Source organism: Populus alba, chromosome 1, assembly GCF_005239225.2.
Source record: "Populus alba chromosome 1, ASM523922v2, whole genome shotgun sequence".
Lineage (NCBI taxonomy): Eukaryota > Viridiplantae > Streptophyta > Magnoliopsida > Malpighiales > Salicaceae > Populus > Populus alba.
This window is the reverse complement of record NC_133284.1, coordinates 46,819,142-46,846,180: the sequence shown is the minus strand read 5'-3', so window position 1 is coordinate 46,846,180 and position 27,039 is coordinate 46,819,142. Positions and strand designations below refer to the sequence as shown.

At 32.2% G+C, this 27,039-nt stretch overlaps 1 protein-coding gene and 1 pseudogene across 1 annotated transcript; one reads left to right on the top strand and one right to left on the bottom strand.

The window, feature by feature from the left end:
* Nucleotides 1–14,076: 14,076 nt before the first annotated feature.
* LOC118036322 (G-type lectin S-receptor-like serine/threonine-protein kinase At4g27290) lies at nucleotides 14,077–19,474 on the top strand (annotated as a pseudogene).
* A 771-nt stretch (nucleotides 19,475–20,245) lies between these two features.
* On the bottom strand, nucleotides 20,246–24,305 carry LOC118036316 (G-type lectin S-receptor-like serine/threonine-protein kinase At4g27290). The gene is made up of 7 exons (XM_035041990.2): nucleotides 22,917–24,305; nucleotides 22,532–22,672; nucleotides 22,017–22,174; nucleotides 21,504–21,714; nucleotides 20,929–21,166; nucleotides 20,698–20,848; nucleotides 20,246–20,601 (listed from the first exon to the last, which is right to left on the bottom strand). The coding sequence occupies exons 1-7, from the start codon at nucleotides 24,199–24,201 to the stop codon at nucleotides 20,296–20,298; spliced, it is 2,490 nt and encodes an 829-aa protein (XP_034897881.1). The 5' UTR covers nucleotides 24,202–24,305; the 3' UTR covers nucleotides 20,246–20,295.
* Between the last annotated feature and the right edge of the window lie 2,734 nt (nucleotides 24,306–27,039).

Genomic DNA, 27,039 nt, shown 5'->3' with positions numbered 1-27,039 from the left:
CTCGTCCACTAGAAATTTCCCCATTTTCAAGTCCTTCAATAATTCTAGCATATTGTTTTTCTCTAATCACCTCCATCCTTTTACATGATGCTCCAACTATGTTTATAATGCTAGAAATAAAATTGAAGACATCTCCAACTTCATTATGCTTCTTCGTAACAGCCACAAGAGTCAATTGAAGTCTATGAGCAAAAACAATGTACATAATATGCACTTGGATTGTTATTTAGAATAAGTGCTTTCAAGCCATTGAATTCACCTCGCATGTTACTAGCTCCATCATATCCCTGACCACGCAATCTTGATATACTTAACCCATGCTTAGAAAACAAAGCTTCAATAGCTGCCTTGAGTGAACTAGCAGTTGTATCTGACACATGTTGAATGCCAAGAAAACGTTCAATTATATGTCCATTGTTGTCTACATATCGTATAACAACTGCCATTTGTTCCTTGATTGATATGTCACGTGACTCATCAATTAAAATTGAAAATAATGACTCACCTAGATCTTTGATAATCACATTTGTAATCTCCTCTGCAGCAGCAGCTTGAGTAATGTCTTTTTGAATATCTGGAGAAGTCAATTTGTTATGTTTAGGAGCTTCACTGAAAGTAACTCTTTTAATAGCTTCATTGTTTCTGGAAAGGAAATGCAAGAGCTCTAGATAATTTCCTTGGTTGCTTGAACATTCACATTCATCATGGCCACGAAATGGAAGTCCTTGGTGCAATAAAAAACGAGCACACTCTATTGAAGCATTCAATCGAGTTCGATAATCACTTTGACTCTTTACTGTCTGCTCAGACAACAAAGACATGATACTTTGTTTTTCATTCATCAAATTCTCACATTTTATCCGAGCTGCATTGTGACTACTATTAGACTTTCCAATATGAAGATCAAATCTTTCCCTTTTTTCCAATTTGAAAACCCATCACCCACAAACGAATCAACACCCCCTTTTAACTTGAAGAGGTAACAATACAAGCAAAAAGCAGCATCTTTGGCTATACTGTACTCTAACCATGTTGGGTATGCACCAAACCAAGCCAGATTAAAGCGTCGTAGTGTTGATATATTCCCAAATTGTTTTTGAGGAAAATCATAGTGTGAAGGTTGACAAGGACCTTTTTGTAGATAAGCTCTTCGGATTGCATCCCTATCATTTATATGGTACTCATAAATTGGTCTTCTTAAGCCAGGGTCAGCAAGAAGAGTGTCGGGGTTGATTTCAATATGACTTTTCTTTGAACTTGATTGAGTTACATGACTTGAAGCTTTGATTGACTCCTCATCCTCAAGGGATTTACGCTTGAAATACTTGTCCAGTGACATGTTAATTTAATATGAACCTGCTGGATTTTTTTATCATCATTAGTGTCTACATAATAATTAACACAAGTACACAATAATTCACTATTAAACAAAAGTCAATTGAATTACACAATAATTCTAAATCTTTCATATGAAATTAATAACAAAATACATGTCAATTTATCAAAATCAAAACCTATTTCGATTCGTATATAAATGCATATAATAAGTATGTTGATTAAATTATACTTAATTATTTCTAGACATTTAATTAAGGAACAATGCTTAGTGTATGTGTAAGAGGAACAATACTTGAAAAACATGTTTTCTACTTGATATTTTACTTACAAATAAATCATGTGAAAATATTAAATTTCAATAAACTACTCTATCAATGCAAGAGATGTCAAGAATAGTGGTTTTGCATGAATATTAATTTATTTTTTTATAATAAGAAAAGAAACACTTAATTGATTAAATTACCAGATTTAAATATTTATAGAGAACATATTCATAACAAAACCCATAAATTATCATAAACCCTAATATTTTTAATAACTAATTATAAAAGAATAAAACTAAAATTAGACAATAAAATAAATAGAAAAGATAAAGAAAATTTACCTAAAGTATAAAGCAAAAGGCAAAAAAAGCTTAATTGATGATAAATTTGTATACAGGAGACTAGAAGAGGTAGGAACGGCGGCTGAAAAAAAAAACCCTACAGGAGAAGGAGAAGATAAATAAACAAAAGTGAAAGAGAGAAAATTAGTGAGCTGTAAATTATAATTATATATATATATAAATATTTGGGAGCTGTAATTATATATATATATATATATACACACTTTTGACTTTCCGTAACTGTAACAATCACATTAGCCCCCGTAACAGTAACTTTCCTTAGTTTCCGTAGTTGTAGCAATAATTCATTAAAAAAAGAAAAAAAAAAGAAAAAAAAAAACTAAGGGGGCAATTGCCCCCTTTTGACCCACTGTGGCTCCGCCACTGGGTTAAGGCCCAAACATCGTTCTTGGGTTACCGTTTAGGCCTCAGCCCAAACAGTGTGGTGTGGCGGCCTGAGAACCAAATGGAGCGAATTAGCACCGTTTGGGATGAGATCCAAAGAGTGGCTTATTTTTTACTAACATTGTTAGTCAAATGCTATCCAATCATGCCTAGAGATTTTTTGTTTCTTGTTTTTTTTAAAAAAAAGTGTGCATCATCATTAATATAAATGGTAAGATTATAGATGTTATAAATATGTGTACATATCATATTAATATATAAATATGTTTATATTATATTATATTCAAATAATATATATATGTGTGTGTTAGGTTTGAATTGAATTTGAAAATATTCATATATTATCAATTATCTAAGAAGTGAGCTAAATATTAAATAAAACAAAATCTAACTTAGTAAAATCTATTTGGATCGATAACTATGTATATAAGAAGAAGAAAAAAACAAAGGATTTTGTAACTGAGGCCATAACCTTGATCTTCTTGAGTTAGTATGCTTATGTAAAACCATGATAATATATGATCTTATTATGAGTGTTTATATTAAACAATGTAAAGTGGCACATCCAAAGACATGTCCTCGTTAATCATTGTTTGAGAGTGAGTTTTAACTTGTTTTTTTATTAAAATTTAATTTTTTTTTCTTTAAATTATTTTTTTGTTGTTTTTGAATTGTTTTGATATGCTAATATCAAAAATAAATTTAAAAAAATAAAAAAAAATTATTTTAATATTTTTCCGAACGAAAAACACTTTAAAAACAATCATTACCATACTCCAAAACATCTTCTCAGTGCTTGTTTATTTTTTCATTTCAAAAAACGTTTTTGAAAAAAAAATGAATTTTATTTTTATTTTGTTCTTTGATTCAAATCAATATTTTTTTTTGGTGTTTTTTCAGTCGTTTTCATGTGTTGATGTGAAAATTAATTTTTTTTAAAAAAAACATTATTTTGATGCATTTTCAAGTAAAAAAACACATTAAAAAACAACTACGTACTATCACATTTCCAAACACCTCAACAAAAAGCTTCTAAGCCTTCTATAATTAACCGGATTAATTTCTTTTAATTTTCAAATATGTAAGAGTAGTATTAATGTTATTATGACAGTACTAACTAAACTTGCTTTCAAATTAGAACTCTCAATCAAATGATATAATGCCTTGTTTTAAGGCACGGATGACTGAAAATATAAATATGTTTTTATTTTTTTTTACACTATTTTTTAAATGTATTTTGAACTTATTGAAAGTTATTTTTATGAGTTTGACATGTCTAAGAGACATTGTGAATTAATTGTTAAAAGATAAGAATTTCTACATTTTATATTTTGGACCTTGCTTCATGTGACAGGTTTTCACCGAATTATAATTTCAGAATATGAATGTGGGCTAAATAAAAAAATGGGGTCAAAATCCCACTTGTAATAGGATTATCTGTTTTCATACTATAGATTCAAACCGGCATATATTAAGTCTCAGACATTGAAATCATGCAACTCAAAAGCCCAAAATCATCCACACATCTAGGAAAACAATGTTTATGAAGGATGTCAGGTCAGATAAAATCGTTTTGAAGGTGACAATCTGGATGCAAGCTAAATGACAAGATTGATCTTCTAATTTGATGAGGAAACTAACGATGTTGAGCATCCCACTACAGCTGAGAGTCTAATATAAAAACAGTGGACCTTATGACCTATGAAAGGTGCAGATCAAGCCTCTAAAATGTCATAAATGAAATAATACAGCTAGGATGGTCGGATATTGCAGAAACCAAGTAAAAAAAAAAAGGTCTAAGTTGCAGTAGAGTTATGGTAGCAGTAAAGTCTATTTTCAACATAACTTCTGAGGGATTTAACCAATCTTAAGGACTAGAGAAACAAGGAAGGAATGAAGTAACATTAAGGACTCTTAATCAGGAGAAGAATTCTAATGAAAGACAATAGTTAGGGGAGGGAATAAAGGCCAAAAAACACACAGAAATAACCCTCTTCTTCTTATCTACAATGTTTTTTTTCTTTATTTTTATTACTTTTTCAGCAACTATGAATTAATTTCTAATTTTGGTTCAAGAGGAATACACATCATCTCCATTAGCAAGTTGTGAGAAGTAACGTTATCATTATAATTCTTTCAAATTCAAGTATTTATTTTTCCTCATCCAGAATTATGCCATTGATTGTTATTCAAGCTTATTGAATTATTTTGAGATAACATGTAAACTTTCTAGTTTCTTTCAATTCGTAAATGTTGTTAGGGACTAGAGTAAGAAGCAAAATAATTAATTTGATTGTTGCAACTCTCATCTTGATTTTCTTTTTCGGGAAGAATAATATAAGTTAAATGGTCAAGCTTTTGAATGTTTGTTTAGAATAATTTCACAGACTTTACTCTTAAGGCTACTATCGAGTGAATGAGAATTACTTTAAATATTCAATTTCCTTGATGGTAAGAAATTGATTTCAGAACTTTGTCTAATTAATTTACTTATAATCTCATTGATTTCCCTAAACTTTAAGGCATATCGAATTTATTTGCTTGACATGAAAAAATATTTATTTTACTTTGATGATCAACATATTTATAAGAAAGGATGTGTGGACCCTTGAACTGAGTTAATGACATATCAATTTATGATTTTTATAATCAGAATTCTGTTTCTTTAATTTTTTATTCAAATCCCCCGTTTTATTATCTTAGAATATTGTAGGAAGATTAAAAAAAATTTCCCTTGTGTTTGACCTGGTTTTCATGATCATACTACGAATTTATTTTGTTTGTGATAGAAAAGTTAGAATTATATTTTGAAGGTTCCGACGATCGACCAATGATTTGGACTAAAGAAACATTGTTTGACTGATTGATGATGTTCGACTAATTCAAGCAATCCGGGTATGCTTTTAGGATGCATTCATGTGGCCTTATTATGAGTGCAACAATGACAAGAAGATAGACTAACATGTTGATTGTGGTAAGGCGGTGAATTCATAAAAAAAAAATAAACGTCACATAAAAAATAGAGTTTCTATAACTATGTTTATGGGTTTGATTGATGGTGACAAAATAAGTTCTTTAAGGAGCATAAAACTCTTCAATGGTTAAGTCAATATGTGTGTAGAGAAAAAAAAATATAAGGAGAGAAAAAAATAAAGTGAGGGTTAAGGAGTGTATATATGGTTGTGTTTTTGTAAGACCTATTATATTCGTGGCCCATCAAACTCAAGCCCAAAGTTTGACATAACATGTAAACTTTCTAGTTTCTTTCAATTCGTAAATGTTGTTAGGGACTAGAGTAAGAAGCAAAATAATTAATTTAATTGGTGCAACTCTCATCTTGATTTTTTTTAGGGAAGAATAATATAAGTTAAATGGTCAAGCTTTTGAATGTTTGTTTAGAATAATTTCACAGACTTTACTCTTAAGGCTACTATCGAGTGAATGAGAATTACTTTAAATATTAAATTTCCTTGATGGTAAGAAATTGATTTCAGAACTTTGTCTAATTAATTTACTTATAATCTCATTGATTTCCCTAAACTTTAAGGCATATCGAATTTATTTGCTTGACATGAAAAAATATTTATTTTACTTTGATGATCAACATATTTATAGGAAAGGATGTGTGGACCCTTGAACTGAGTTAATGACATATCAATTTATTATTTTTATAATCAGAATTTTTTTTCTTTAATTTTTTATTCAAATCCCCCCGTTTTATTATCTTAGAATATTGTAGGAAGATTAAAAAAAAATTTCCCTTGTGTTTGACCTGGTTTTCATGATCATACTACGAATTTATTTTGTTTGTGATAGAAAAGTTAGAATTATATTTTGAAGGTTCCGACGATCGACAAATGATTTGGACTAAAGAAACATTGTTTGACTGATTGATGAATGTTCGACTAATTCAAGCAATCCGGGTATGCTTTTAGGATGCATTCATGTGGCCTTATTATCAGTGCAACAATGACAAGAAGATAGACTAACATGTTGATTGCGGTAAGGCGGTGAATTAATAAAAAAAAACATCACATAAAAAATAGAGTTTCTATAACTATGTTTATGGGTTTGATTGATGGTGACAAAATAAGTTCTTTAAGGAGCATAAAACTCTTCAATGGTTAAGTCAATATGTGTGTAGAGAAAAAAAAAATATAAGGAGAGAAAAAAATAAAGTGAGGGTTAAGGAGTGTATATATGGTTGTGTTTTTGTAAGACCTATTATATTCGTGGCCCATCAAACTCAAGCCCAAAGTTTGACATAACATGTAAACTTTCTAGTTTCTTTCAATTCGTAAATGTTGTTAGGGACTAGAGTAAGAAGAAAAATAATTAATTTGATTGGTGCAACTCTCATCTTGATTTTCTTTTTCGGGAAGAATAATGTAAGTTAAATGGTCAAGCTTTGGAATGTTTGTTTAGAAATAATTTCACAGACTTTACTCTTAAGGCTACTATCGAGTGAAATGAGAATTACTTTAAATATTAAATTTCCTTGATGGTAAGAAATTGATTTCAGAACTTTGTCTAATTAATTTATTTATAATCTCATTGATTTCCCTAAACTTCAAAGGCATATCGAATTTATTTGCTTGACATGAAAAAATATTTATTTTACTTTGATGATCAACATATTTATAGGAAAGGATGTGTGGAGCCTTGAACTGAGTTAATGACATATCAATTTATTTTTTTTATAATCAGAATTTTGTTTCTTTAATTTTTTATTCAAAATCCCCCGTTTTATTATCTTAGAATATTGTAGGAAGATTAAAAAAATTTCCCTTCTGTTTGACCTGGTTTTCATGATCATACTACGAATTTATTTTGTTTGTGATAGAAAAGTTAGAATTATATTTTGAAGGTTCCGACGATCCACCAATGATTTGGACTTGCCACGGTGCATTCATAAAAAAAGAAACGTCACATAAAAAATAGAGTTTCTATAACTATGTTTATGGGTTTGATTGATGGTGACAAAATAAGTTCTTTAAAGAGCATGAAACTCTTCAATGGTTAAGTCAATATGTGTGTAGAGAAAAAAAAATATAAGGAGAGAAAAAAATAAAGTGAGGGTTAAGGAGTGTATATATGGTTGTGTTTTTGTAAGACCTATTATATTCGTGGCCCATCAAACTCAAGCCCAAAGTTTGACATAACATGTAAACTTTCTAGTTTCTTTCAATTTGTAAATGTTGTTATGGACTAGAGTAAGAAGCAAAATAATTAATTTGATTGTTGCAACTCTCATCTTGATTTTCTTTTTCGGGAAGAATAATATAAGTTAAATGGTCAAGCTTTTGAATGTTTGTTTAGAATAATTTCACAGATTTTACTCTTAAGGCTACTATCGAGTGAATGAGAATTACTTTAGATATTAAATTTCCTTGATGGTAAGAAATTGATTTCAGAACTTTGTCTAATTAATTTACTTATAATCTCATTGATTTCCCTAAACTTTAAGGGATATCGAATTTATTTGCTGGACATCAAAAAATATTTATTTTACTTTGATGATCAACATATTTATAGGAAAGGATGTGTGGACCCTTGAACTGAGTTAATGACATATCAATTTATTATTTTTATAATCAGAATTTTCTATCTTTAATTTTTTATTCAAATCCCCACGTCTTATTATCTTAGAATATTGTAGGAAGATTAAAAAAAATTTCCCTTGTGTTTGACCTGGTTTTAATGATCATACTGCGAATTTATTTTGTTTGTGATAGAAAAGTTAGAATTATATTTTGAAGGTTCCGACGATCGACCAATGATTTGGACTTGCCACGGTGCATTCATAAAAAAAAAAAACGTCACATAAAAAATAGAGTTTCTATAACTATGTTTATGGGTTTGATTGATGGTGACAAAATAAGTTCTTTAAGGAGCATAAAACTCTTCAATGGTTAAGTCAATATGTGTGTAGAGAAAAAAAAATATAAGGAGAGAAAAAAATAAAGTGAGGGTTAAGGAGTGTATATATGGTTGTGTTTTTGTAAGACCTATTATATTCGTGGCCCATCAAACTCAAGCCCAAAGTTTGACATAACATGTAAACTTTCTAGTTTCTTTCAATTCGTAAATGTTGTTAGGGACTAGAGTAAGAAGCAAAATAATTAATTTGATTGTTGCAACTCTCATCTTGATTTTTTTTAGGGCAGAATAATATAAGTTAAATGGTCAAGCTTTTGAATGTTTGTTTAGAATAATTTCACAGACTTTACTCTTAAGGCTACTATCGAGTGAATGAGAATTACTTTAAATATTAAATTTCCTTGATGGTAAGAAATTGATTTCAGAACTTTGTCTAATTAATTTACTTATAATCTCATTGATTTCCCTAAACTTTAAGGCATATCGAATTTATTTGCTTGAACATGAAAAAATATTTATTTTACTTTGATGATCAACATATTTATAGGAAAGGATGTGTGGACCCTTGAACTGAGTTAATGACATATCAATTTATTATTTTTATAATCAGAATTTTTTTTTCTTTAATTTTTTATTCAAATCCCCCCGTTTTATTATCTTAGAATATTGTAGGAAGATTAAAAAAAAATTTCCCTTGTGTTTGACCTGGTTTTCATGATCATACTACGAATTTATTTTGTTTGTGATAGAAAAGTTAGAATTATATTTTGAAAGGTTCCGACGATCGACAAATGATTTGGACTAAAGAAACATTGTTTTGACTGATTGATGAATGTTCGACTAATTCAAGCAATCCGGGTATGCTTTTAGGATGCATTCATGTGGCCTTATTATCAGTGCAACAATGACAAGAAGATAGACTAACATGTTGATTGCGGTAAGGCGGTGAATTAATAAAAAAAAACATCACATAAAAAATAGAGTTTCTATAACTATGTTTATGGGTTTGATTGATGGTGACAAAATAAGTTCTTTAAGGAGCATAAAACTCTTCAATGGTTAAGTCAATATGTGTGTAGAGAAAAAAAAAAATATAAGGAAGAGAAAAAATAAAGTGAGGGTTAAGGAGTGTATATATGGTTGTGTTTTTGTAAGACCTATTATATTCGTGGCCCATCAAACTCAAGCCCAAAGTTTGACATAACATGTAAACTTTCTAGTTTCTTTTCAATTCGTAAATGTTGTTAGGGACTAGAGTAAGAAGAAAAATAATTAATTTGATTGGTGCAACTCTCATCTTGATTTTCTTTTTCGGGAAGAATAATGTAAGTTAAATGGTCAAGCTTTGGAATGTTTGTTTAGAATAATTTCACAGACTTTACTCTTAAGGCTACTATCGAGTGAATGAGAATTACTTTAAATATTAAATTTCCTTGATGGTAAGAAATTGATTTCAGAACTTTGTCTAATTAATTTATTTATAATCTCATTGATTTCCCTAAACTTCAAGGCATATCGAATTTATTTGCTTGACATGAAAAAATATTTATTTTACTTTGATGATCAACATATTTATAGGAAAGGATGTGTGGAGCCTTGAACTGAGTTAATGACATATCAATTTATTTTTTTTATAATCAGAATTTTGTTTCTTTAATTTTTTATTCAAATCCCCCGTTTTATTATCTTAGAATATTGTAGGAAGATTAAAAAAAATTTCCCTTCTGTTTGACCTGGTTTTCATGATCATACTACGAATTTATTTTGTTTGTGATAGAAAAGTTAGAATTATATTTTGAAGGTTCCGACGATCCACCAATGATTTGGACTTGCCACGGTGCATTCATAAAAAAAGAAACGTCACATAAAAAATAGAGTTTCTATAACTATGTTTATGGGTTTGATTGATGGTGACAAAATAAGTTCTTTAAAGAGCATGAAACTCTTCAATGGTTAAGTCAATATGTGTGTAGAGAAAAAAAAATATAAGGAGAGAAAAAAATAAAGTGAGGGTTAAGGAGTGTATATATGGTTGTGTTTTTGTAAGACCTATTATATTCGTGGCCCATCAAACTCAAGCCCAAAGTTTGACATAACATGTAAACTTTCTAGTTTCTTTCAATTTGTAAATGTTGTTATGGACTAGAGTAAGAAGCAAAATAATTAATTTGATTGTTGCAACTCTCATCTTGATTTTCTTTTTCGGGAAGAATAATATAAGTTAAATGGTCAAAGCTTTTGAATGTTTGTTTAGAATAATTTCACAGATTTTACTCTTAAGGCTACTATCGAGTGAATGAGAATTACTTTAGATATTAAATTTCCTTGATGGTAAGAAATTGATTTCAGAACTTTGTCTAATTAATTTACTTATAATCTCATTGATTTCCCTAAACTTTAAGGGATATCGAATTTATTTGCTGGACATCAAAAAATATTTATTTTACTTTGATGATCAACATATTTTATAGGAAAGGATGTGTGGGACCCTTGAACTGAGTTAATGACATATCAATTTATTATTTTTATAATCAGAATTTTCTATCTTTAATTTTTTATTCAAATCCCCACGTCTTATTATCTTAGAATATTGTAGGAAGATTAAAAAAAATTTCCCTTGTGTTTGACCTGGTTTTAATGATCATACTGCGAATTTATTTTGTTTGTGATAGAAAAGTTAGAATTATATTTTTGAAGGTTCCGACGATCGACCAATGATTTGGACTTGCCACGGTGCATTCATAAAAAAAAAACGTCACATAAAAAAATAGAGTTTCTATAACTATGTTTATGGGTTTGATTGATGGTGACAAAATAAGTTCTTTAAGGAGCATAAAACTCTTCAATGGTTAAGTCAATATGTGTGTAGAGAAAAAAAAATATAAGGAGAGAAAAAAATAAAGTGAGGGTTAAGGAGTGTATATATATGGTTGTGTGTTTTTGTAAGACCTATTATATTCGTGGCCCATCAAACTCAAGCCCAAAGTTTGACATAACATGTAAACTTTCTAGTTTCTTTCAATTCGTAAATGTTGTTAGGGACTAGAGTAAGAAGCAAAATAATTTAATTTGATTGTTGCAAACTCTCATCTTGATTTTTTTTAGGGCAGAATAATATAAGTTAAATGGTCAAGCTTTTGAATGTTTGTTTAGAATAATTTCACAGACTTTACTCTTAAGGCTACTATCGAGTGAATGAGAATTACTTTAAATATTAAATTTCCTTGATGGTAAGAAATTGATTTCAGAACTTTGTCTAATTAATTTACTTATAATCTCATTGATTTCCCTAAACTTTAAGGGATATCGAATTTATTTGCTTGACATGAAAAAATATTTATTTTACTTTGATGATCAACATATTTATAGGAAAGGATGTGTGGACCCTTGAACTGAGTTAATGACATATCAATTTATTATTTTTATAATCAGAATTTTGTTTCTTTAATTTTTTATTCAAATCCCCCGTTTTATTATCTTAGAATATTGTAGGAAGATTAAAAAAAATTTCCCTTGTGTTTGACCTGGTTTTCATGATCATACTACGAATTTATTTTGTTTGTGATAGAAAAGTTAGAATTATATTTTGAAGGTTCTGACGATCGACCAATGATTTGGACTAAAGAAACAGGTTGGCCTATGATAGTGGTCTACCGGTTGACATGGTAGTTGAGTTTTATCGGGTCTATTATGTTCAATCAGTTTAGGTTATGTTCGAGATCAATCATGTGATTTAGTTTGGTTTTATAATTATATTTTGCTTTGAGTCATTTTTTTGTGTTTTACGTATCCGTTATAGGTTCTGATAACGTTCATCCTTACAATCTTGAATAGTCTCTGGTTCTGCATCCATTGTTTTTTGCTGTTGTTTTTCGGGTGAGTGAGATAATCTTTAAAATGCATATAATATAAATAAGTATATATGTTGATTATTTGATGAATACAACTAGTTAATTTCTTAAATATTTATATATGCTATTTTATTTTCCAAATACTCATCTGTTCTTGAATTTGCACTCGCATTTTATTGAACTAGATTCCATTTGATATGATATACATTACTTTGATAATTATACGAATATCTATTATTCTTAATATTATTCCAGGTTCTTAGTTTATGTAGCGCGGGACTTGTTTCTAGTATATATTTAAATTTGGTTGTGCTTTAAGAATATCATGATTTATTCCTGGTCCTATAAATAAAACAAACATCAAACTTGAATTTGGAATGGACTGATTCTGATAAGTTGTAAAAGATCTAGCATGATCTTGGACCAAGTCTTCTCTACTAGCCTAAGTGCTGCCGTTTAATACCCTTCGTTGCCCATGTCATCCCTCAATTGACTAAAGAACACAAGTCATCCACATTCTCCTTATCTAATCCTCACCGTTCATTGTCAACCCTAGCCTTAACATCCCTCTCTCCATTATTTCAGAGAGAGAGGAAAAAATCTTTCTATCTATTTAATGTAAGATATCCTAGGTTTACCCGTTTTCAAATAATATTTTAGCTACCTTCAATTATCATCTAGTTATCTTCAGGTGTCATATGATCTCTGACATATATTACTATATTTTATGTCAATAAGCTTAATATGTATATTTATATCAAGATATATCGACTTACAAACTATTAATATTTAATATATATGTTAAATGTTATTCCCTCATTGAGTTGGTTGAACTCACTCCTATATTATTTTTAATATTATTTCAGGTTCTTAGTTTTATGTTGGCTAGTGGACTTTGTTGAGTGTTCCTACTTCTTTAGTTTTAAATTGATATACCTTGCTTGTTCAGCAAGGTTTAGCTTTTAGTTTTTAATTTTATATCTTAGACGCTTTATTATTACACTGTTTTAATTAAGTTTGGATTTTGATAATGTAATAAGTATTATGGATTATTTGTTTTTTTTTTAATTTGATGATAAGGAGTTTTAAAGTATTATTTAATTTTATTAGTTTTGAAAAATATAATATTTTAAATGATTATAAAATACTGTGAAAATTTTATATATTTATTTTATGACATGCATGTTCTTACAATGCTGCGTTACTAGCCTTGGATCCAAGATTCAGGTCGTAATAGTTTTGAATGGTTTCATCTAGTTTTCATGGCTTTTGGTTGTTTTTTATGACATTTGATTGGTTTTTTCTGGCGAATTGCTCTCGTTGATGAAAATGTTATGGTTGGCTCCCCTCTTTTCTTGCTTGGTAATTAAGTGTACGTATATACTAAGTCTTGGAATTTCTTCTTGGAGAAAAGAAATTTAAGTCGTGCAATTTTAATGGAGTCGTGAACAACATCAACAGTTACAAGCCTCTCCCCGATTAGGATTTTCCGCTAGGAAGAGGCAGGCTAGAAAATATCATGCTATCAACTACTGAATTGCAGGCATCCGTTCTTGCTTTCTAACAATTTCACAATTCCCCAAAAGAGCAATGGAGCTAATATATATCAGGCAATGAAAACATGGCAATTAGGGCACCTCCCTGAAGCAGATGCCTTGTGAACTGTCCAAGCTTACTGTTCATCAAAATCGAACTTTTGCTTCCTACATTAGACTAGTCTTCATATTTATTTTCCAATCTTGTTATTTCGTTGACAAGTCAATTATTTTGTCGTCAACTTATCATCATATCATTCACGTCGACTATTTTTTATTCAACAATTTCTTGCTTGACTTTTAACTCTGCATTTCAACTCAAACATTGCTCCTCAATGAAGCCTGGTCAAATAAGAAACAAGCAGGTCATCATCATAATCAGCAAATTAGTCTATTGTTTGACATTTTTTTGTTAATAATACATTTTTTTTTATTCTCCACTGTTCTAAAAATTATTGCACATTTTGTCAGCAAAGAACTAAAGAACTGATTTCAGTTTTTTTTTTTTTCTCTCGGAATGGAAGCTCGAAGTTCAATGGGAGTTGTGGAAGTAATTTTCGTGTACTCGCTTTTCTTCTCCATCTTAAAAATCTCCTCTGCACTAGACGCCATGAACACAACTCAATCCCTAAGAGATGGTGAGACTCTAGTTTCAACAGGTGGAAGCTTTGAACTTGGATTTTTTACCCCTGCAGGTTCAACAAGTCGATACTTGGGCTTATGGTACAAGAAGTCTCCTCGGACAGTTGTGTGGGTGGCCAACAGAGGAATTCCAATTTCCAATAAATTTGGTACTCTAAACCTCACTAGCCAAGGGATTCTTTGTCCTTCTCAATGGCACAAACAATATTGTTTGGTCATCAAATACATCAACAACAGCACAGAATCCAGTTGCACAGCTCTTGGACTCTGGAAATCTAGTCGTGAGAGATGGAAATGATAATAAAGCAGATAATTTTCTGTGGCAAAGTTTTGATTATCCTTGTGACATCTTTTTGCCTGGAATGAAACTGGGAAGTAACTTAGTTACTGGTCTTAACAGGTTTTTGTCATCTTGGAAAGGCAAAGAAAATCCTGCTCCAGGTCAATTTACTTTAGGCATAGATGTTCAGGGTTATCCACAGCTAATTCTTAGGAAGGAAACTAGAATAATGTACCGGGTCGGTTCATGGAATGGCCAGTATTTTACTGGGTTTCCTGAGCTCAAGCCTGACCCAATTTATACATTTGAGTTTGTATTTAATCGGAATGAGGTTTATTTCAAGTTTGAGCTCCAAAACAGTTCAGTTTTCTCCAGGCTTACGGTGAATCCTTCAGGTCTTGTGCAGCTCTTCACATGGAGTCATCAAACAAATGATTGGAATATTTTTGCTACAGCTGTGGTAGATCAGTGTGAAAATTATGCCTTGTGTGGTGCAAATGCTCGCTGCTATAGCAATAGCTCTCCTGTATGTGATTGTTTGGATGGATTCATTCCCAAGTCTCCAAGTGGGTGGAATTCACAAAATTGGACGGGTGGGTGTATCCGAAGAACTCCACTTGATTGCACCGATAAGGATGGCTTTCAGAACTATACAGGTGTTAAACTGCCAGACACATCTTCTTCCTGGTATGACGATAGCTTTAGTCTGGTGGAATGTGAGGGGCTGTGTATTCAGAACTGCTCTTGTTTTGCATATGCAAGTTTAGATATCAGAGGAGGTGGAAGTGGCTGCTTGCGATGGTTCGGTGACCTGATTGACACAAGAAGATTAGCTGAGGGTGGGCAAGATATTTATATACGGCTAGCTGCTTCACAATCAGGTATGGCTTCAGTTGGCAACTAATTATTAATCGTAAGGACATAGCACCAACATTGATAGAAATTCAACCATTATTTCTCTTCAAATCTGGTTCATCAACTATGGAAAAAGAAACAGCACCATTTTCCCTGTCTGAACTTGGTTGATATGATTTCCCATTTTCTTTTTTATTCTAAAAAATTTAACTCAAAGATCATTCAACTTCTGTTTAAGTTATAGTATTGAACAGGGCAAAATTCCAACCAACTAATAGTCTTAGATTTCAGGAGTAACCGGGGAAAAGAAAAGAAAGAAGAAGACCCACGCAGGAGTAATTGGTGGCGCTGTCATACTTGGCTCAAGCATTCTAATATTAGGAATTGTCTTCTATATCCGAAGGAGAAAGCACAGCAAGAATGGCAACTTCGAAGATAGGAAAGAAGAAGACATGGAGTTGCCAATGTTTGATTTAAACACAGTTGAGCACGCCACAGATAACTTTTCTAGCAGCAAGAAGCTGGGAGAAGGTGGTTTTGGAGCTGTATACAAGGTAAGCTAAAAGCACTCAACATGTGCAATCAAGCTATCTTCTAATGGAAAAACTAACTGAGCTATGTGAATGACGTTGATTTAGGGTGAATTGATAGAAGGACAGGAAATAGCGGTGAAAAGACTTTCGAAGAGTTCTGGCCAAGGATTGAATGAGTTCAAAAATGAAGTTCTATTAATTGCTAAACTCCAGCACCGCAATCTCGTCAAGCTGCTCGGTTGTTGCATTCATGAAGATGAAAAAATGTTGATTTATGAATACATGCCTAATAGAAGCTTAGACTCCTTTATTTTTGGTATGAACCTGTCCACTTTCCTGATCAACACATTTTAGTTGTATCACCTTTTTATTATTTTCTTTCGGTTTCATCTAGTTACCCGACTAATATGTATGACAAATTGGCCAGACCCAGCAAGAAGAAAATTCCTAGATTGGAGTAAGCGTACTCACATCATTGATGGAATAGCTCGAGGGCTTCTTTATCTTCACCAAGACTCTAGACTGAGGATCGTTCATAGAGATATCAAAGCCAGCAACATTTTGCTGGATAATGAGTTAAACCCAAAAATTTCAGACTTTGGCCTGGCAAGAATGTTTGGTGGAGATCAAACTGAGGCCAATACAAAGAGGGTAGTAGGAACATAGTAAGTGTCCTGTACTTCCTTAGTTGATTTTCATTTGTGTATTTGGAGAAATTCCTTTCATGGTATAATATACATTTGCAGTGGTTATATGTCTCCTGAATATGCATTGGATGGACACTTCTCTGTCAAATCTGACGTCTTCAGCTTCGGTGTCCTAGTCCTAGAGATAGTGAGTGGAAAGAAAAACAGAGGATTTTGTCACCCAGACTACAACCAAAACCTTCTTGGGCATGTAAGTGTTTGGAAACAAAAAGACTGGTGATATGTATTGGTTTGGTTCCTCTCAACTATCTGGTTAATTGACATATTGCATTAATTTTACGAGTTTTTTGGCCTCCCTCTGGAATGTATTAGTAGTAGTCCTGAGAAGCGATAATCATATGCACCTTAGGGTAAAATCAGACTACTGACCTGTTGCCATGATTCTTTCCAGGCATGGATGCTTTGGTTTAATGGGATTCCTTTGGAACTAATTGATGAATGCTTTGCTGATTCATGCACACCTTCGGAAGCTTTAAGATTCATTCATGTGGCTCTACTATGCGTGCAACAACGACCAGAAGACAGGCCAGACATGTCATCTGTTGTTCAAATGCTTCGAAGTGAAAATCCTTTGCCTCGGCCTAAACAGCCTGGTTTTTTTATGGTAAGTAATCCATCTGAAAAGGATACATCGTCAAACAAGAACCAATCTTGCTCAGCAAATTAGGTTACTGTAATGTTTTGATTTAAAGGGATAGGAAAAGGCTAGAAAGCCCTTGAAGGCTTAGATGTAGGAATAAATTAAATAAGGGGTATTATGGTAATTAAATAAAACTTGATAAGTATAAATAAGAAGTAAACAAAAAGAACAAAAGAAAAGAGGGATCTGATTCTGAGAGAAAGAGAATCGGCAAAAGAGAGAAAGGAGAAAGAAGAAGAAGAGAAAAGAGGGGAAAATAAGGTGAAAAGGAAAGGAGTTGGAGGAAATTAATAAGTTTAAAGGTAAGATTTAAGTTGTTAAATGTATAATTATGTGTTGATTAAGCTTTAATTTCAGTTTTGATAAATGTTAGGGTTATGAAGTTTGTGTTTTGGGTTTAATTGATGAATTAAATTGAAGGTTAGGGGTTGATTGTTGTGAGTAATTGATTATCAAGTTAAATTTGAGAGATTGTAGATAAAAATGATGATTTTGAGTTATGGTTTTGTTTAATGGTGAATTTGTGTTAGAAATAAGGGGATAACAGTAGGTGATCTGTTGAAATTCTGGGTTTGAGGTTGAAGATGACGAAAATTCAATTTGGTCCCTCAATTAGCGAAAATTACAGTTTAGTCCCCGAACTTTGGAAACTTACAAATTGGTCCCTGGAGCATATTCCGAGATTCTGAACAGAATAACATATGAATTATGGGCAGAATTACTGTATAGATAAGAGAATTTAACACTTTCAATTTAGTCCTCCAATTTGATAAAAAGTACACTTTGACCCTAAAAATTTGGTAAAATTCTAGAATGGTCCCTGTAGCATAATGGTACATCCTGGACAGAATTGAGGATTAATTAAGGTCATAATTTCAGTATATTCATGGATTTATGATAAATTTCAGTTTGGTCCTCCAATTAGACAATATATTATCAAGAAGCATGATCCAATTCATATTAATTTTTGTTTAATGGAGGACCAAACTAAAATTTTTCATAAATCCATGAATATACTGAAATTATGACCTTAATTAATCCTCAATTCTGTCCAGGATGTACCATTATGCTACAGGGACCATTCTGGAATTTTACCAAATCTTTAAGGTCAAATTGTACTTTTTATCAAATTGGAGGACTAAATTGAAAGTGTTAAATTCTCTTATCTATACAGTAATTCTGCCCATAATTCATATGTTATTCTGTTCAGAATCTCGGAATATGCTCCAGGGACCAATTTGTAAGTTTCCAAAGTTCGGGGACTAAACTGTAATTTTCGCTAATTGAGGGACCAAATTGAATTTTCGTCATCTTCAACCTCAAACCCAGAATTTCAACAGATCACCTACTGTTATCCCCTTATTTCTAACACAAATTCACCATTAAACAAAACCATAACTCAAAATCATCATTTTTATCTACAATCTCTCAAATTTAACTTGATAATCAATTACTCACAACAATCAACCCCTAACCTTCAATTTAATTCATCAATTAAACCCAAAACACAAACTTCATAACCCTAACATTTATCAAAACTGAAATTAAAGCTTAATCAACACATAATTATACATTTAACAACTTAAATCTTACCTTTAAACTTATTTCCTCCAACTCCTTTCTTTTTTCTCTTATTTTCCCCTCCTTTCTCTTCTTCTTCTTTCTCCTTTCTCTCTCCTGCCGATTCTCTTTCTCTCAAAATCAGATCCCTCTTTTCTTTTGTTTTTTTTTTTACTTCTTATTTATACTTATCAAGTTTTATTTAATTACCATAATACCCCTTATTTAATTTATTCCTACATCTAAGCCTTCAAGGGCTTTCTAGCCTTTTTCTATCCCTTTAAATCAAAACATTACATACAGTAACACTGTTACAAGCGCGGTAGGCTATCTTCAGTTGGCATTCAATGGATATTTTGCCTGCTCAATCAAGCAACAAGCTATAAAACTCCAAGCCTTCTGCAATTAAAAGGGTGACAGTTCTTTCTGCCCAATGTTCTAGTTTCAGTGTAGTGGACATAATATTGAAGAGTGACAGAGACAATATTATATTAATGCGTTACATTTGCATGAATCCAGCAAGCAATTGCGGGCAACTTCCAACGAGCAGTGGACAAGGTGTCACTTTCTATTCCTGCTATGACTTCAGAAATACACTCATATATTGCTCCTGCCATAGATCATTTGAGAAAAGCTTAACAAGGTGCGATGTTTCTGGGTATCAGTGATGCAAGCTTTCTGGATGGATTTTATTATGGATTATTTCTTGACCATATGGATGATGATTCATTTATATTATGTAGACATGTAGTCTGTAATCTATGAAAAATGATGTGCTAATTTTCTTCTACATTCTTCAGATATCAGTTTGTGTTCATTTTCATTAACAATATCTGAGATTCAATTTCGTTATTTCTTACCCAAGGAAAAAGGAAGGTCAAGGTTGGCAGATCCTGAAAGAAGAGATAAGTGCAGAATTTGATGTTTCTATGTTTCGAAGAAGATTTTGTTCTACCAAGTACCGAATAAGTAGTGAAATAGGATTTCTTAAATTAAAAATTCTGCAATGAAATTACACAAAATGTAATTGGAAAGAAGGGAGAATTTATTCAAATTAATCTCTGGAAGTTCATCAGTTAACTAGATCAAAAATCCAGTATCGTTTTTTCTCGAACAACTGCTGCATTTGTTGGACTTGCATACTTTCTGTGTTCTTGGTATGCTTTTTTCATTTCACATGAAATAATTTTTTTCTCAATATTTCCATTTATGTGCTTGCATTTTGATTCTGGGAAATTTATTTAACACAAGGCTAGAGATGATTTCTTGACATTTCCCTGTTCTCACATATTAGATGAAAGATTAAAGGAAGACGGTTCCTGCAGTTGAAAAGAGTTAATCATTATGCAACCATCTTTTGTTTCTCTTAGATCCAAAGTGCGTAGCCGTACTCAGGAAAGAAATAGCGAGAGAGAGAGAGAGAGAGAGAGAGAGAATGTTGAATATCTCCGAACTATCACAAGTTTTACCGAGCCTCTAACATGGTGGAGGTTAATTCATTTACTGAAGAGATTTCATTCTTGATTGTTGACGAAGAATCGTTCGACAGATCCCTTTCAGTGAAAAAACCAGGCTCCTTGGGCTGAGGCAAAACAATGTCACTGCTCAACATTAGAACCACATTTGACATTTTAGGCCTATCTTCAGGACTTTTTTGAACACACAATAGTGCTACTTCGATTGATCGCAAGACTTCTGATATAATGCATGAGTCTACAATAGATTCATCAATCAAGTCCATGGGTCTTCCTTCCTTGTGTAGCATCCATGCCTGAACAACATTCAAATATCTCCTCAGGTCAGGTTGAATGTTGCTAAAACATTTAAGTAATTTGAACATGTAAAATAATACTGGCATAACACTTACATGTCCAAGAAGATTGAGCTTGTGTTCTGCGTGACGGAATCCTCTGTTCTTCCTTCCACTCACTATCTCTAGTACCAAAACACCAAAGCTAAATACATCCGATTTCACTGAGAAGAGGCCATCGATTGCGTACTCTGGCGACATGTAACCGCTAGATAAACCATTGAATAAGTTTTACAGATTTATGGGCACTGTAAATGACAGCAAATTAAAATTCAGAAAGATCCTTACTATGTGCCAACAATTCTGCTTGTGTTTGCGCTAGTTTCATCCCCTCCGAAACTCCTAGCCATGCCGAAGTCTGAAATTTTTGGATTCATCTCATAATCCAGCAAAATATTGCTTGCTTTTAAATCTCTATGTATGATTCTGAGTCTTGAATCTTGATGAAGGTAAAGAAGTCCCCTTGCAATCCCATTGATAATGGGGAAGCGCTTAGTCCAGTCCAGCAACATGTTTCGCCTTTTATCTACACAGTTATTTATCCCAGTTAATCTCTGATGTTGAAACATTTCTCAACTAATTAATCCACCTAAAGAGTATAATAGAGCGTTGACTTTCCTTGTAATATATAGCTGCACTTGTTGACAAAAATTCCAAAATGGCTAGAGAACCATCTAGAAAAATGATGAGATTTTCAACTAGTGCCATCATTCTGATTATGACCTTTGTCCTAATGTTCTAGAATGGAACTATATAGGTCAAAAATTTGGGAGGACTTTTGTGCTTACGTTTAAAAATTCTTACAATAATGCAGAAGAGGTTGTAAGTAAACTACCAGAGGGTAAGGTTTGAGGGGAACAAACCAAAAATGAAAGAGTCCAAGCTTTTGTTTGGCATGTATTCATATATCAGCATCCTTTCTTCTAATTCAATGCAGCATCCTAAAAGCTTCACAAGGTTGCGATGCTGAAGTTTGGCAATGCATACAACTTCATTTTTGAACTCATTTATTCCTTGTCTTGACCTTTTAGATAGCCTCTTCACTGCTATTTCTTGTCCATCTTGCAGTATGCCCTGAAACAATTTTATATATCAGTTGCGAAATAATATGAAGAGAAGAGATCGAATTCTATTACATGATTCGTGGATGTTCATATCCTCTAGTTCTTGATTTCTGACATATTTCACCTCAATAAATTCGGAGAATTGAGTATACTATCTGAAGGCTAATGATTTTAAATTGTAAGTGAAGGCCATGTAAGCAAAACCGGTAACTGAAACATGTCCACAGGTTCTCAGTTCTGGTGCCATGTATGATATTGATCTAAGAGCATCAAATTTATCCGAGGAGCTGAAAGCAGTCTTAATGTTGATACCTTGTAGACTGGTCCAAAACCACCCTGTCCAAGCTTGTTGTTTATCGAAAAGCAATTGGTTGCATCTGTTAATGTAGCCAAATCAAACAGTGGTAGTTCTAAATCTTCATTTCTGCTTTCCTTGGTGCAGTCTTGCTCTGGATTGGTTACCACATTTCCTGCAAGATGAAATAGATTGAAGATGAGCTAAAAAGTACCTTGAAAACATAGACCATGCATGGCAGAACCAACATGTAGTAGAAACCTAAGGTATTATGAAAATCAAGGTAAGCACGAAGCATACAGCAGTTTTTGTAGAAAAAGAATCATATATCCAACTTCACCACAGTGAACCAATTGAATAGCTTAAAGACAGAGCACAGCAAATTGATTGTAGTCAAAAGTTTGACGGCCAAGACGAAGTGGGAAAAGAAGTACATTAGGGAATAAATTTGAAGGCCTAACTCTAAAGCCTTCAAATTCTACAATTTATCAGCTAAAGAAAAGTTTACTGTAGTATAGTTATAATAGGCTACCTTCTCTTGCTAGCTGCTGTTTCTTGTTTTTCCTCAGGAAACGCAAGAACAGACAAAGGGCTAGGAGGGAAAATGCCACTAGTGATACGGGAATAACAATGATCCTTACTCGTTTCTTCCCTCTGGATTTGACAAGTTTATCTGCCATAAAAAGAATCAAGAAGTATAAAGAAAATTGCATTAACATGATAAAAAATGAAATCCAAAAGTCAGCATAAATCATAGCACACACATATCTTCTTAGGGACTCAATTTATACTTGGTTACTACTTTTCCTCGCATTAACATATTTTTATGTTTTTGAGTTTCACTTCAGAGATTCTGACTTCAAATCTGGTGGAAACGCAAACTTTCTGTGATTCAAGAACAGAGGAAAAACTCATACCTATTACAGAAGCAGCTATCCTTACATAGATATCTTGCCCATTTTCGTTGTATTGCCTGATATCAATCAAGTCACCGAACCACAGAACACACCCACTTCCTCCATCTCTAACATCCAGATTCGCGTAAGCTGTACAAGAACAATTCTTCAAACAGACCTCCTCACATTCTTCAAGGTTTATTGTTTTGTTATACCAAGACTTCCGCGTGTCTGGCACTTTAATCCCAGTATATTTTATAAAACCTTCTCCATTGCTGCAATCCAATGGGACCTTTCGAACACATCCTTGTGACCAATCTGCAGCTGTCCAATCTTCCAGGGATTTTGGCTCAAACTCTTTCAAACAATCACAGGCTGGGGAGTTGTTGATGTTACAAACACCATGTGCACCACATAATGCAAACCTATCACAGTTATCCATATTTGCTGTCAAGTATAGGTTCCAATCTTGAGTTCGATCAATCCAAGTGAAACGCTGCAGGACACCATCAGGACTTAACACCATCCTCGAAAGAACTGAACTGTTGGCGATTTGATACTTGTAATATATTTCCTCTTGATTGAAAACAAACTCAAATGTGTAAATTGGGTTTGGCTTCAAATTTATCATACCGCTAAACCTCAGTCCATTCCAGGGTCCTGACCTGAACTGGTCAACTGAACCCTGAGATAAAAAGTACTGTGGCAATCCATTTGGATCAAGCTTATTTGTATATTTACCTGTAGAAGGATCACTGGGGCTCTTCCAGGATGTCAGGTATCGATTGAGGCCGGTCACGAAGCTTATACCATATTTCATGCCTGGTAAAAACGAGTCGCCTGGATAATCGAAACTCTGCCATAAGAAATTCTCAGGGTCATTGTCATTTTCAGCCCTCACAACTAGATTTCCTGTGTCCAGAAGTTGTGCAACTGGATTGATTGCTGCCCTTGATATATTTGAGGACCAAATAGTGCCATTTGTACTATTGATAATGGCAAGATTTCCATGGTCAACAAACTTCAACATTCCTGATGAATCATTTAGAGGAGTATTTCTGTTGGCAACCCATACTACCGTAAAGCTAGATATCTTCTTGTACCATATTCCCACGTACCGATTTCTGGAATTTCCAGGACTAAAAAAACCCAGCTCAAAATGGCCTTCTGATGAGACCAGGGTGTCCCCGTCTTCTAGTGATTGAGTGGCATCGATGGTGTCTTTTGCTGTAGAGGGGATTGATAAGAAGAAAACAATAGACAAAAGGAACAAAATACTTTGGCCTTCCATGAATGAAGAATTCATCGTCTTTTCATTTAACTTTTCTCTACACCTTCAAGGACCAATAATTCTATAATATTGATTGAGAATGAGAAAACTAAAAACTGAAGATAGTGCATTCACCTCTTGCGTTGATTAATGTCAGGTTAGGAAGATGGGGGGGAACTGATATAAAATTTTAAATAAAAAGTAAACGCCTGACTTTCGTATGGAGCTAAAAAGGTTCTTGTTATTTGGTTGGTGAGACTTGTGACCAATCAAGCTTCTTTTTTGGAATTTCTGTGTTTGAATGTGTTGTGTCTGTCCCCATTTATGACCAGAAAGTGGTTGTTTTTCAGACTGCTAATCTAATTTTAATCGTTTCTCAAGACTTTGACTCTGCAGAACATGATATTTCAGACAACACTGGAATAAACAAAAGGAGTTTGAAGGGAAGGTTGCAGCTGATAATCAAGGCATAATGAAGGCATTCAAAGATCAATCAATGGGAAAAGAGAAGCCACCATGTCCAAGATCATGCTGTGTTTTTGTAATAAAATGGCAAACTGGATGGACAAAAGGGCTGCTTAATACAGTGGCCAATCTTGGAGGGAGTATGAGCTAGTCTTTGTCATTGTGTGATCGGTAAGATAACAACGTCAATGCCATTGAGAAAAAGTGGCCGTAAAAACAATGTCATAAGCTAGTTAACCATCAAACATCATTCGCAGTTAACATCTGGTGTGGACATGACTTTGGAGATTTTCCGCCAGGATAAAAATAAAAATAAAATGGATTTGAAAAAATCAACGGTGTACTTGTTTGCATTATTATTGTTATTAATGATTGTGAGTCAATTTTTGTTTTGGCATAAAATATATCAAAAAAAGATGTGTGTGTTTGTTTGTGTTCAGGTAATTGGCTTGAGCTTGAATGAGTTTAATAAACTTTGTTAATTTAATAATATCATTGAAAAAGAAGATATTAATAATAAACAAAACAAGAAAAAAAAAACAATGATTCAATACAAAAATATTAACGTTTATTAATATTAAACAAATATATATTTATAATATTCTAAAAATAACTCAATGATCTTATTTCTTAACAAAGTAAAAATTAAATAAGAATAGGATAATTTTATAGAAAGAAAAATATAAAAAAATAAGACAAAAAAATCAATTATTGTTAACTTTTTAAACCAGAACCCGGGTTATAAGACCAAAAGATAAAAAATTCCAAAAAAAAAAATACAATAAAAAATGAATGTTAAAATTGCAATAAAAAATAAATCAAAAGGCGATAATAAATTTTAAATTTGAGAATTAAATTGAAAAAAATAAAAACATTATCAAAAGGATAAAAATCAAAAAGAAAAAAAAAACAATACACTAATACCTAAAAAATATGATGGATTAAAATGAATATTTCAACAAAACTTTCAACCCGTCTTTCATGTTATCTGAGGTTTTCACTTAAGTCCATTAACTTTCAATTCAAGACTCCCTCCTAAAAAACATGCAATTAAGAGGTTGATTTGGGCTCATGGGAGCCAAATCATGCATAATAAAAAGATAAGGACTAAAATAAAAATTACTAAAAAAATATACTACTTCAATCAGCGGTGAATTATAAGAGAATATACAGTTATTCATGCACATGCCTTTTAATTTTTACTATTTTTTTTTGTAATTCACATGATTTGATATATATACACTTTTCAGTTATACTTTACTACTTTATTTTATGCCTTTTCACTATATATTTTATACTTATCTTTATGCGTTTTAATTATATTTTACTTCATTTATTTATTTATTACTTTTCTATCTTTCTTACAATTTATATATTGCCTTTTCTTCACCGTTTTTCATAATGTAGATCTTAGGTTCTTTTAACTTGAAACCTTAACCAATCTACTTGCTTTAAGCCTCTTGGGTTACTAGGATTTTCTTAGAACTGTAGTTTTTTTATTTGATCATTTTAAATTTTAATTATATATATATTTATAAGATCTTGATTCAATTATGCCGAAATCATCCAAAGAAAACGAATATTGTTCCTTGAGAATTTCTACTTAGTCCGTCAAGTATTTGATAAAATGAGTTTCACTGTATGGATTTCATTCATAACGTTTGTATTCAGTATTTCAAGTTAGTAACTCATCAATACAATTGCCTTTGTATAGCAGTAGGCAGAGGATTAAACTTTCCTTGACTTCTACGGAAAAGACCCCTATAATTTGTGGTCTGTTATAAAAAATTCCTAACTAATATAATTATATTTTGCATGAGTAATAGTAATGTAAAACTAATCATAATGTTAACAGTATTTACTCATCTTGGATGGGAAATACACGATTTTGCTTGTTACCCTTTTTTCCCCTCTTTATTGATTTATTTCTTTTCTTTTTCTTTTCTTTTTCTTTTCCTTTGGGGGGGGGGGGGGGGGGACGATTTCATGATTTCAACAGAGATTAAAATAAAATAAAAAAAAATAGTGGTCCCTTGTGGGGATGAAGGCCATGGTTAACATGGATCAAATGAATATACTAATTTACAAGAGCCTAAGATATGCAATAAAAAACAAGTGGCTTTATTTTAATTCCTCCTTTCCAGTTCCTAGTGCTGTGTCTAAAGAGCAAGATCAGGTTACTCTCAAAAAAACGCATCATACCATAATCTTATGATCCCTTACCCAGTGACAAGAACTAGACAGGTGTCATGCAATATAGCAGCACAGGTGCAATAATAACTTAAATCATGTGTAATTTGATTAACAATTGATAAGTGATTGAGATAATTCGGCCTTAAAAACAGGAAAATCACAAAATTTAGGGTCTAATGATTTAATGTCAAACAGTAAATTAAAAAAATATAAAAA

Bases quoted from the DNA above. Each gene is read 5' to 3' on its own strand.
- LOC118036316 (XM_035041990.2), bottom strand. From the start codon at position 24,201: ATGAATTCTTCATTCATGGAAGGCCAAAGTATTTTGTTCCTTTTGTCT. The intron at 21,167-21,503 runs GTTTGTTCCCCT...ATAACTGTGTAG, and splicing joins CTTGGACTCTTTCATTTTTG to ATAAAAGGCGAAACATGTTG. The intron at 20,849-20,928 runs GTAAGGATCTTT...TGGTTTATCTAG, and splicing joins AGCAGAATTGTTGGCACATA to CGGTTACATGTCGCCAGAGT.